The 12,261-nt window shown below is 33.6% G+C and overlaps 1 protein-coding gene across 4 annotated transcripts in view; it reads right to left on the reverse strand.

Annotated features, from left to right (window-relative positions):
* Positions 1-12,261, reverse strand: part of LOC128234026 (transient receptor potential cation channel subfamily M member-like 2) — a 66,831-nt gene that overhangs the window by 33,951 nt on the left and 20,619 nt on the right. For 3 of the 4 annotated variants that reach the window (XM_052947968.1, XM_052947967.1, XM_052947971.1), the window contains 8 exons: positions 11,816-11,996; positions 11,141-11,304; positions 10,010-10,199; positions 8,783-8,987; positions 8,056-8,249; positions 7,296-7,396; positions 6,779-6,916; positions 547-600 (listed from right to left, as the gene is read on the reverse strand). In XM_052947968.1, the coding sequence (XP_052803928.1) occupies positions 547-600; positions 6,779-6,916; positions 7,296-7,396; positions 8,056-8,249; positions 8,783-8,987; positions 10,010-10,199; positions 11,141-11,304; positions 11,816-11,996 (1,227 nt within the window). The remainder of the gene's footprint in view (positions 1-546; positions 601-6,778; positions 6,917-7,295; positions 7,397-8,055; positions 8,250-8,782; positions 8,988-10,009; positions 10,200-11,140; positions 11,305-11,815; positions 11,997-12,261) is intronic. The other variant, XM_052947970.1, reaches the window with a different exon arrangement.

A 12,261-nucleotide genomic window follows, 5' to 3' on the forward strand; every position in this document is an offset into this window, starting at 1 on the left:
AAATACACACTTATACATTTTTTGTAAAAAAGCCTTATAGTATTTCAATACTCAATAGCATCACTAATGCTTTTCGGCCAAATAAAGCATTTTCTGTCGTATTTTAAATAATTGTTAACACATTTTTGATCATGTTTTATCAGTGTTACAAACATTTTGTTCATTTTACTCTTTTTACGATGTCTGTCCAGTTAACTGCTTTTGATTCTAAGAATATAACAGAATCACCACATCAGGTGATAAATACCTGACCGGAATGCTGACATAAATAATGATAACAATCAATTTAGGATATATAATGTTTCTTTTTAATTAAGAAAAGCTAAATAGATTCGTACATCAGTTCGCTGAGCTTACTACTGTCTTTTATTACCCTAGCTCAATAACCGGAATAATTCTTACAAGATGCCGCCGCAAATAGTGACACCGACAATGACACCAAGAGTATAGCAATTCCTGGACATTTTTTCAAAGGAATAGTAGAGCTAATAAAACAGCATACAGAAAGAGAAAAAGAAACATGTCATAATTAAATAAAAGAATTACTTCATCGTTGTCTGAGCTACCCAGTGAGGTTCGCAGTAAGCAGTTGGTCGGAATCTGAAACAAATCAAATCACTAATGGTTGGTGAAAATTGTTAAAAGTGTGACTATGCTTAAGTATTGACATCAAAAACAAAATATACAAAACATGATTAAGAGCTTGAAAATCAAAAATCACATATCAAAGAAAAACTGACTGTTTTATTACGGGAGTAGATATCGGACAACTTTGTTTTCTATGGTTTCAAAATTTCTAATCCTATAGTACTGTAGAAGTTTTTTGAATTTTTCTGGAAAAGACTATGAATATTTCAAGCAATTAATTATTTGCTTTCCATTGCCGTGTAAATTGATTTTAGCAGGACATATGGCTTCTTTATAAGCATGTTCTAACTTGATGTTCCGTGAAGTTTGATTCATGTAACACATTTTGAGCAGAACATATGGCTTCTTTATAACCATGTTCTAACATGATGTTTCGTGAAGTTTGATTCACGTAACACATCAATAATAGAAAACTAGACGAAAGCCATTTTTTAAAACAAATGATGCATCACAATATACAAAGGAGAGATTTGTAATCAGTTAATATGCTAAAACTATACTTACTAATAAACTCTTACTCTAGAAACTGATTCAGTTCGGACAAACATTGCAAGACCTGGGGCCTGTTGCTCAAAACCGCCGTTAGACTTAACAGACCGTTAAACAGCTAACGGTCCGTTAAATTTTAACGTTCATTACTGTTGAGTTGCTCAAAAGTCCCGTTAACTTTAACATCTTGATTTAACGGTCGAACCTGCCGTTAAACTTAACTGACCTCCAAACCTCAATTAACTCTTAACGGGAGGTTTCAGATTGGCAGATGAAAATATAATTAATTAAAAATGAGAAAAAAGTAAAAAAAAACACATTTATTTATATCGCTTTAGTGGTATGATGGCGAGATAAAGTAAAAGCATGATAACAGAGTCTTATTTGAGAATAATATTCCCTTTTGACAATTGAAACATACTGTTTACAATGAGGTACAATATTGCAACTTATTTTGCTACCTACCTTTACATGGCGTATTCGATGACAGATTGGACTTTTTTTTCTTCAAATGTTTACTTTCTTTGAACACTTGAAACACAACACAGATAAGTCAGTAAAGTAGAAACTGTTAAGTAGGACGTTTCGCGCCACTGATACTTCGTCCCTGTGATTACCAACCCCTTCCCCTTAAACTAAAAGGTCTACTTTGTGCTTTGGGGGCGGGGGGGGAGACAAAAAGGAATTCAACATTGCATCAGAAATTCCATTAGCGAACAGAATTGTGAGATAGCGTCAACAATTGCTAATCGTATCTGTGGAAATCCTCATTAAAACGGGACTTATTGATCCCTTGGTTGGTGGAATTACCGAAACACCCGGAAAATACTTTAAGTATATACTGTACATGGTTTAACAGTTTCCGGAAGGCTCGGTACAAATGTTTTAAGTACCCGGCTGTATGAGAAAAATCGTCATCTTTCTTATGTTGTAAATAACCTACGCTCTAATTCACAGTAGGCAGATGCATATGAGTGTGCAAATGGGGAGTCTTGGATTCATACTATATTGTTTGTGAGGGGCTATGTCGTGTTGGGGGGGGGGGCGTAATAGGTGTATATACTTTTATTTTAATATCCGTATACTTTAGTGTGTGTGAATATGGGATCAGTGTTTGAGGACTGGGAAACAAGGGGGATATAAGAAGGTCTAATATGCAACTTTCATTCGAGAAAAACATTTAAATGTTCATAGATATGTACAAAATAGTGTGCAAGGGGTGAGGAAGGCTTAGGTTCATTATATAGTGAGTGTGAGGGGGATTTCATTTGTTAGGGACTTTTGGGAGTTGTTGGGAAGCGGGAGGGGGAGGAGGGGCGATTAGTGAAATAAACAGGGCCTCATATGCTGCTTTCTTTACATTTAAAGAACTTTAATTTCCACATTATTATACAATACTGTTTTAAAATGTTGTGATCATATCAATTTCCTTCACGTATTGTTATAATTTCTAAATTGAATCACATTTATGCAGGTAAGTGAAATATGGTACATTTGAATTTCATTACAATTAAGTTGTAAATTAAGCCATATTAATGGGCTAGTAACATATAACATATAAACTAAAAGAGAGTGTGCAGGAGGGTTGGAGAGGCTGGGAATCATGCTATATAGTGTGTACGAGGTTGGAAAAATCGTGTGTAAAGGTGGGGGCTATATTGAAAGATTCTAATGCTAAATTAATTTTCGGAAGTCATTTAAAATGTCCATTAATATATGTAATATAGTATGCAAGGGGTGGGGGAGGCCGGGGTGTATACTGTATTGTGTTTGATGCTGGATAAATCATTTTGAAGGGGGTGGGAGAGGTGGGCGGAACTATAAAATGGTCGCAAATACTATTTTAATTTCCAATAAAATGTTATTTACCTAGTGTGTGTTTGGGGGTATATTGTGTTTGATTGGGGTTGGGATGTTTTGTCATATGTAATATGCATGCGAGGGTGATGAGGGAGGCTGGGGTTCATACCATAAGGTTTGTGAAAGTTTATATATATATATTATTTTAAAACATATAAATAAAAACCTAACTCTTTTATAGCCCTCTCCCCCTGCCCCTCAAACACGATATAGCCCCTCATAACACTTCAGTATGAATTCAAGCCTCCTCCTACACCCCTTGCACACTCTATTATTTTCCGGTTATTCCGTTTTTCGGTAGTTCCGCAAACTGACCCCCTTAGGTCGGTCATTTCATAGCCTACAATGTATTATAAGTCTTCTTTACCATACAGGTAACGGTCATTGATCAATCCTTATAACGTTATAATAAGGACTGTGTAGGGTATGAAACTCCCCTTACCATGTTTGGTGCCTTTTACATTCCATTTATGTTGGGGCCCCAATGTACATCCGTAATGGACACGAATCCCCATTTTGATGCCCGTTTTATTAAATCGACGTATTGACAAGTAGCAGATTTGACAGCTAATAAATAAACATTTTAGATGAAAATACAATTATTGACTTTGGATTACATGTATTTGGAATATTGATAATGGAATTACTATTGAAGGTAAAATATGTTGTGAGTTTTATGTCATTGATAATGATTTCTGTAATACAGTTTACAGCTGTTGATCCAAAAATACAGACGATTAGTTCACGTCCATGTAAAATAAAACTAAAAACTATAACATATTTCTTTTTTCGTAATAATGTTTCTACTTATAAATTCGTCATTTGAATTTTTCTTCTACCACCAACCTTTCATTTTTCTCAAATTCTTATATTTAGTAATTCATTTCCACAATTCATTTCCTTAAAATAACTATATTTTTTTCCAGTTTTTGAAGAAATTTGGCAGTCCACCATCTTAAAATGGGATTATTTGGATTGAATGATGCATTATGGGACATAAAGTAGGAGTAAACGGAATGTTAATCATTTACGCTGCCGTTAAATAAATAATTGCATTGAGCAACACATATTTAACAGAGCGTTAAGTAACGCCCCGTTAGGGAATTCACGGACTGTTAAGATAACGTAGCGTTATATTTAACAGAGGATTTGAGCAACTGGCCCCTGGCCTCTATCCACTTAAGGTTTGCATAAGGTTTAAGATGGATTTAGGGTCTAAATTGTCGATTAAAATATTTTTGTGGAGAAAAGCAGTATTATCACCAAGTATTATAAAATGACAAAAGGTATGCTGTTCATTCATTTTCCTTCCAAAGATCAAAAAATATATCAAAAATAAAAGTGAATATGATCTGTGATCGAAATACTTTGCATTTGTATGACAAAAATTATTAAGCTGGAATATTTTATGGGAATAAAAACCTTTGATGTATAATAAAAATACTTTCGTCTCAGAATATTAATTATAAAACACAGTTGTTGAAAAGCCTTCAAGTATTTAGGATGTATACATTCATCATTTTAATACAATTTCTACTTATAATAAGTACACAACTAAATGTTATCTTATTTGACTAATATTTCTGCGTCCCTGCCAATCCATAGAGGGCTGACTGTACGTACGAATCAGTTTATTTAAAAATAGAATGCCAGTTTCATAGCATTAATAAAACAAAATAAAAGCTCACAAAGACTTTACTGTCTGATAAATACTATACATAAAGCCAAATCCGAATAAGTACCAGGAGACAAACTATTTAATTTATTATGTCGGAAAATACACATATCTGGGAGTAATCAAGTTATAACTATGATTATTCACATATGTTGTTTAATGCGGTAGACTAGTACATAACATGTTTTATCTTATTTCAACAAGCTGCATCGCTTCTATGAGTAATCAAACACAAATCAAATCAGTGATCATTGATAAAATGGAATTCCAATTCAACATTCATTTCATTTATATTGACCTTTGAACTGATAACCAATAAATAATATTGTTCTGGTGATAACACGAAATGCAATAAAAATAATAATAATAATAATGTTGATAATAATAAAAATACTACTTCTGCTTCTACTACTACTACTACTACTACTACTACTACTACTACTACTACTACTACTACTACTACTACTACAACTACTACTACTACTACTACTACTACTACTACTACTACTACTAGTTCATACTAATAATTTTAAAGAAATAATTATAGTACCAATTGAATTAATTAAACTAAGCATTCAAGTCAACCCATTTCAAATTAATGTCAATATTTGCACTACTTTTTAAAATATTAGCATTATACAACGTAATTCTCGGACATTGAAATTTAGTTATACTATAATTATAAAACATTTATATGTTTTTGGTCAAAATAAACAACGACATGGTTTTGTTTTATTTAAAAAAAATGATTTCATTTTGTATGAAAGAAGGGCTTATTTTCTTAATCAGGCATTTAAAATACTAATTTAAGAGGTATCTGCTATGAAACGTTTGCATTTTTAACATTATCATTTCATACAGATACCAAACAACAAAGTTACAGTTATTATAATTTACCGGATGTATGAAACTCAGATACGCATAATTACATTCATTTTCAGCTGAGGATTCTACATTAACCTTCTCAGAAATTAACAATATTTGTACGACCTTTCAAGACAACGTGTATCACGTGTTATACGTGACGTTGTTGAAAATCCCTTCTACAGCTGATTGGATTTTTAAACAAATACTTGTTATTTTTTATCTTTTAAAACAAAGAAAATATTTTGACCCACCAAAATATTCTGCTGTCCACGATCTACTCCCCAGTACTGTTATGTGTTTCTTTTGGGCTTAATAAATTGCAGAATGAATGCATATTTATAATGTAATATCTTTTATATCATATTTTCGACAACCATAAAATGTTATTATAGTATAACGGATATCGGTGTGCATAGGGATGGGAAAGGCTGGGACGTCTTTCTTTCTTAATTTTTGTACTGTGCAATTTGACTAATATTTCAGATTGTAGAAGCGTTCGAGGTTAATGAGTTTAACGGGAGTCCGATACTCAATAAATGTGGTTTGGATCTTACGTTTAAGCTCCTGACTATTTGATAAACAAGAGTGCGGCGAAGTGAACGTCAACACCCATCTTTTTTCTCAGCCATAAACGTGCTATAACTAAGCGAGTTTTACAGCCTGAATAATGTGCCTTTCTATACGTTTGCGTATTGTCAACAACAAAAATAGTACTATGATTATACATCGACTTTTTAACTCCGAAAACATAACACTATACACAAATATATCCGAAAGCATTGCCTTTGCTGCCTACGAAAATAAGCTAATATGTTATCTGATTTGCACAGACTGGTATTCTGATCTGATTGGTATGCTTTTAAATCCTGCCTAATATCAAACTTTTATTTAAACTTTCATCCGTCAGTAACCCCATGTAGCGGTTATTTCACTTCGCAATAACACATTTCATCAAACACATTATGATCAATTCGTAATCAACCCACTTATCGGCTCACGCGTTACTGTAAATATACCCAAAACCCTTGAATTACCACGACATATCTGATACTGCAAGTGGCATGGCATGAATCTTGCCCTTTGGCACGCATACCGCACGTAGGTACCTTACGTAAGTTTAACGACACGTCGACATGCAGGTAAACGGCATGTCACAGTAAATAAAGGGTGTTTGCAGTGCGAGCTCAGTATTTAAAGGTATCAGCACATCCTTAGTGAGTCTGTTTACATTTATCCTACCTTGTTGAACAACATACGAAGTTTGTCTTTTGTTAGGAGCTCGTTGAGGTTCTCACTGTGGTCGAGAAAAAGTTTAATTAAGTCGACCCGGTTGAGTAATATGGCTGAGAATATTACATCATCAGAGTCGTCCAGCGTCTGTAATGTATCAGATACCAAGGTCTTTTCAATGTATGTCAAATACAAAAGCCTTTCAATATACGTCTGATACAAAGGACTTTTCGTAGCAAATTAAATAATGTCAATGAAATTATTAATGGCACACCCTCTTTATGAGAAATACTGCAGAATGAGTGATTTGCTTGTGCTAAGGTTTGAAAAGGCTTTGAATTAGCACTATTTTTCTTAAAATCTTCAAAAAATATTTTTTATGGCACACAAGAATCTCACAAAAAAACATAGCTGTTCTGACATAAGGACTGCATTTTTTTATTTTTCAAATATTTGTTAAGATCAAGTCTTTCTTAATAATGTAGTTTTTAAAAAATGTACATAAAGACAAGCTGATCAACCTTACCGGCCATTTCATGTCATCTCTGAAAATGTCGCTCTTTGCCACATCAATTCTGTTCCAGGCCAGTGCTAGTTTCAACAGGTCCATCAGTTTGTACTTGTTGGCTACAAATAGTGGTAAATTTAGCTAAGTAGTGAATTTGTAGCAAAAAATATCACAAACATTGCTAGAAGAATTGGAAAATATAGACAGACAATTTGAGAAATATTGAGAAAGCTCGATGAAATATAGCTGGAAATAATCGATAATTGCTAGAAATAGATGAAAAAATTGCTAAATATTGTGGGAAATATAGCCAGAAATGATGGGAATATGGCTAAAAGAGTGGAAATATGGACAGAAATATAGCCATAAATAATAAGAATTATAGCAAGAAATAGTGGGAAATATAGCCATAAAAAGGGGTAAATAAGGTCAGAAAAAGTGGGACATATGGCCAAGAAAAGTTGGAAATATAAGCCTATGAAATAAATTCAGAGTTATTATTTAAATTTGTCTTAGACAATACAGGTAGTGTTCATTTTTAATATAATCGAATGGTAAAATTTAGGTTCGAAAGTACTATAGCGAGATATGGCTTCATGGAAGTTGTCTTGCACTCATTCAAAAACAGAAACCTGGTAATAAACGCATGCCTGTGTTTTATTTTCCCAAAAAGAAAAAAGAAACAAGAAAGCAGTTTGAAGAGAAACAATTGATATTGGTTTAAAAATTTATCAAGTCTTATTCTGTTAACAGTGGTGATGAACTTTATAAAATGTACCTTTTAACAGAGCCTGAAGAATAGCAACATCTATATCCTTCACCCCGCCTTTTCCTTCTATTTCGTACACAGAAATAAGGTCACTTTTATTGAGGCATTCACAAATGCGTTTCAGGTGCGTCTCTGTTGTTTCATCATTGCCGAATTCGCGTTTTATCATCTCCTTAACCTTGTCTTCCACATACGGAAACATTCTTTTGATAAAATAAAAATACTTATTTTCAAAATGCAGTAAAGGCAATAAATAGTAGATTTACAAAATATGGGTTAAATCTAGTCAGTTGAGTTGGCAAGTTACATAGTGTCTCTTAAAAAGCCAAAATATGTACATTGAATAATGAATCATATTGAAAATGTTAAACAAAATGTACAGTGCTTTAAACATTATTTTCGGCGATTTGAACATTATGATATGTGCTCTAAACCTGGTAAGATATGTGCCTTAATTATTATGCTATGTGATCATATCATTATGCTCTGCATTTCAAACATTATGCTCTGTGTTTTTTACTTTACATTACGTTTTGTTCTAGTTTTGGTGCTTGAAACATTATATTTTATGCTTTTAACGTTACATTATGTGCTTTAAACATTACCCTTGTATTTGTTCTGAGCATGTTCCTAACTTCCATACAAAACATTTTTTTGTGCTTTAAAACGATAAGTTCTGAGCATTTAACATTACGTTTGGTGCTTTAAACGAAAAGTTCTGCGCTTTAAACATTACGTTGTGTGCTCTTCCCCAACATGGTCCTTAGTTTCATTTCCCACTTCCTTTCTGTTGAGATAGGCGTACGCGAGGATATCCGCTGCTCGACCTGAGCCATTCACAACGACAATGGGCGTGTTGTTCAATATCGCCTGGTAAACATTTTTAAGTGTGCCAGGACCGCCCCCCAGAACTAGAAGAATGTTAGGCATCGGTTTGGCATCTAAAAGAAAATGTTATATTCATTTAAACATATTTCTCATGTTAACCATTTCAAGGATCCACTACTAAATGAATAAGTTTTAGTATATCCAAAATGATCAAAATTAGCCCAAGCCAACAGGCCATGCACTTGTTAAATGTTTTCAGGGCATGCTCAAATTTTGGATTTTATTTACCAAAGCTTGTTAAAAAATGCTGAATATGTTGTAAACTATTCAGGCTTGTTCATCCAACAGTGGTTCAATAAATGCAGCCTGATGTTTAACTTACACATTTAAGTTTGACAACTGACTTTTTACACTGGCTGCATTTATGACTTTTTGTTTCACCTAAAGACTAAGAGAAACATAACATTGATACAATGTACCACATGGTATACCTTATTTCCGATTGTATATATAACAGTTACACACAAAACACAGTAAGCCACATCAATTGTTACTGTTTTCCCTCTGTCAATTGGTATTCCTTGACAGATATTAAGTCAGTGTTAAAGGCATTGCTACATATAGTCATATTGCTGCTAGAACAATGTGAGCTATGTATCATGTTACTATCTCGGACGGAGTTTGAGTTATGGCAAATAATTGTTTCGCACGATCACGCCAAGGCTATGGCAATGCCACCTTTTTCGGTGGAAAGCATACAAGCTAAAACATCAGAGTTTTTAGCACTTTTGTAGGTGCCGAATACCGGCCCTATTCCCGAAGTAATCTAGTTTATATTTTTCCCAATTGAGAAAAACAAAATCCCAACGACATTTGTTTGCATTCTTTTTTTTTACTTTTCTGGTAAGGGGTATTGTTCTGTACAGTCATAATGACTTGAATTTTAACAGCGCTTTTACTTATTCAATCAATATTTTTCTAAATTAAACAAAATAGTTGGTGTTTTATATAAAAGTACCTTGGCATGGAAATTCACAAATTGAAGTGAAACGCCGTATTTCTTTCCAATTTCGACTTGGGTCCTTTTCCTAAAATAGCTGGAAAAAAATCTGACAATTGATAAATAACGCCTTACCTTCTTTCGTCTCAGTTTTGATGCTGGCTATTTCCTTTTTCAGTTTTGCCCTGAATGGAATCTCAATATCGAACTGGTGTTGTGTGCCATCGTCTACGAGTATGAAATGGGAGTGATTCGGGTCCAGAAAACTCTCGTTGATGCGTTGCTTTTTTTCTGTCCGGTATTTCGCCGGCCACTTTCCACAGCTCTGTAAATATAGTGAAAACAAAGTGAAAAAGTGTCTACAAGTACAATTTATAATACAAAAATAAATGGAACAAACATAATTAGCAAATGATCAAATGCAGTTGCGCAAAGAATGTTATTTTCGCCAAATCTGGTTGCATTCTCTCATGAGAGTTTGCCCTTTAGCATTTAATCTTAAAGTGACAGGTATAACAAACTAACATTTTGAGTGATGAACCTTTAACTACTTACTAAATAATGCATTTGTGAATATATTAATTACTGATAACAAGATTGTAACCTTTGCATTTAATAGCTGAAAACGCAAAAAATATTAAATGATTGGTGAGTGATAAAATATTTACTGTCATCTACTATCATTTGATATACCATGTTTTCTGCAACTTTCTTTAAAAATTAAACTCGGTATCCTTCACAAGAACCATTGTTTTCGACATTTATTTATCCGTTTTGATATTATATTAAAACAATCTATTTAATTTTGGTGAATCTTACTTGGGAGTAAGAGTGCATCTTTAAGAAAACATTTGCTATTTGACAAGATAGTCAAGAATATATTTTCAAGACCGAGCAACAATGACCATGATCAAAAAATGTTCAAACATTAATAGTGAAGATTTATCTATTTAACCTAAATTTTCGTAATCACAACATAAACAGGTGATGACGAACATTAGAAGCAATTTGGTGAGAATCTCTCTCTCGACATTGAACATTCTATCAAAAGCCATTGTACTTTAGAATAAAATTGCTTTGAACAATATCAGCTAATAATAGCGTCAAAAATTGCTAATACGGTATCATTTATACAAATAAAACCATATCGAGGGTGCGGAAATATTGAAAAAAAAGAGAAATACGGACACTTTTATCTATAAAATGAAATTATATCGAGCAATTATGTTGTAGACAAAAAAGGATCATGTAAAACGGCACTCTTACCTCTTCATCAATGAGAGCCTCTTTATTCTGTACACAACCCCAGGGTGCGATTCCAATGGAGATAACCTGGTTTTTGTTCTTCGATGCAATCCCAGAATCCTTTACAGCCTCGCCAATAAGCTTCACTACTCCTGCGTGGGTGCCGCTTGTTACAATCCAGGCACCTAGCAGTGACAAGTAAACCATCAACATTTGAAGACGCCGAAACGTAAAAACGTCTTTTCTTGCTAGTAAAACATCTCAAAGTTTATTTCTAACACTTGAAACATGATGATAATTAAAGGCTGCAAGGCAATGCACCAAACAGTAACTATGTAGACTTCACAAAGTAACAGGCTTGACAATGACTACTAAATGACTAGATTTGAGATTCTCTTAATTGCACACTCGAAGCTTAAGCAGGGAAATTTGATAGGATTGCCTTAATGAACTCATTCCTATCTATAGACAATATCAACTGATACATAATAAATAAAGAACATATATATAAAGTCTAGAATTGATATGTGGCTGAAACACCCTAATATCAATATTCATGACTTCTAATCCAATGGAGAAATTTAAAAATCACGTAATAACCCTTGACAGACATAGTTTTGTTAAACGAAGTAGGAAATTATCGAAGGCTGTCGTGATACGTTTTAAGCACAATATCAATTATAATGAATATTGAACCTGTAGAAAGAACAGTCTTCATAAGCCCAAGTCGGAATGTGTCCCGGAGTCGTTTGCTCATGTTGAAGTTTTTAGCGCCCCCTGTCACGGATATGAGGAGATTGGGCTTACCCATTCCCCAGAATTTCGTCATCAATTCCAGCATGTGTGACATCTTTGTGTCGACATCTACTCTCACATACTGCAATGAAATACAATATGGGGCTTATGAGGACTATTGATGATAATAACCATTTGATTTGTTCGCGTGTAAATATAATTTTAGTGTAGCACAATATGTCCATTTTCTTCCCAATTACAGCATTAATGTTGGATGTTCCTGAGCATAAACTGGTGAATTTAAAGTGAATTGCTTTACATCCAAATAATTGTACTATATGCAAAAAAGGTCAGCAAACAAATCATGATTTTTCTTTTTAAAGGTATTACCACTCATAGTGTCCAGG

Source organism: Mya arenaria, chromosome 5 (genome assembly GCF_026914265.1).
Source record: "Mya arenaria isolate MELC-2E11 chromosome 5, ASM2691426v1".
Classification (NCBI taxonomy): Eukaryota; Metazoa; Mollusca; class Bivalvia; order Myida; family Myidae; genus Mya; species Mya arenaria.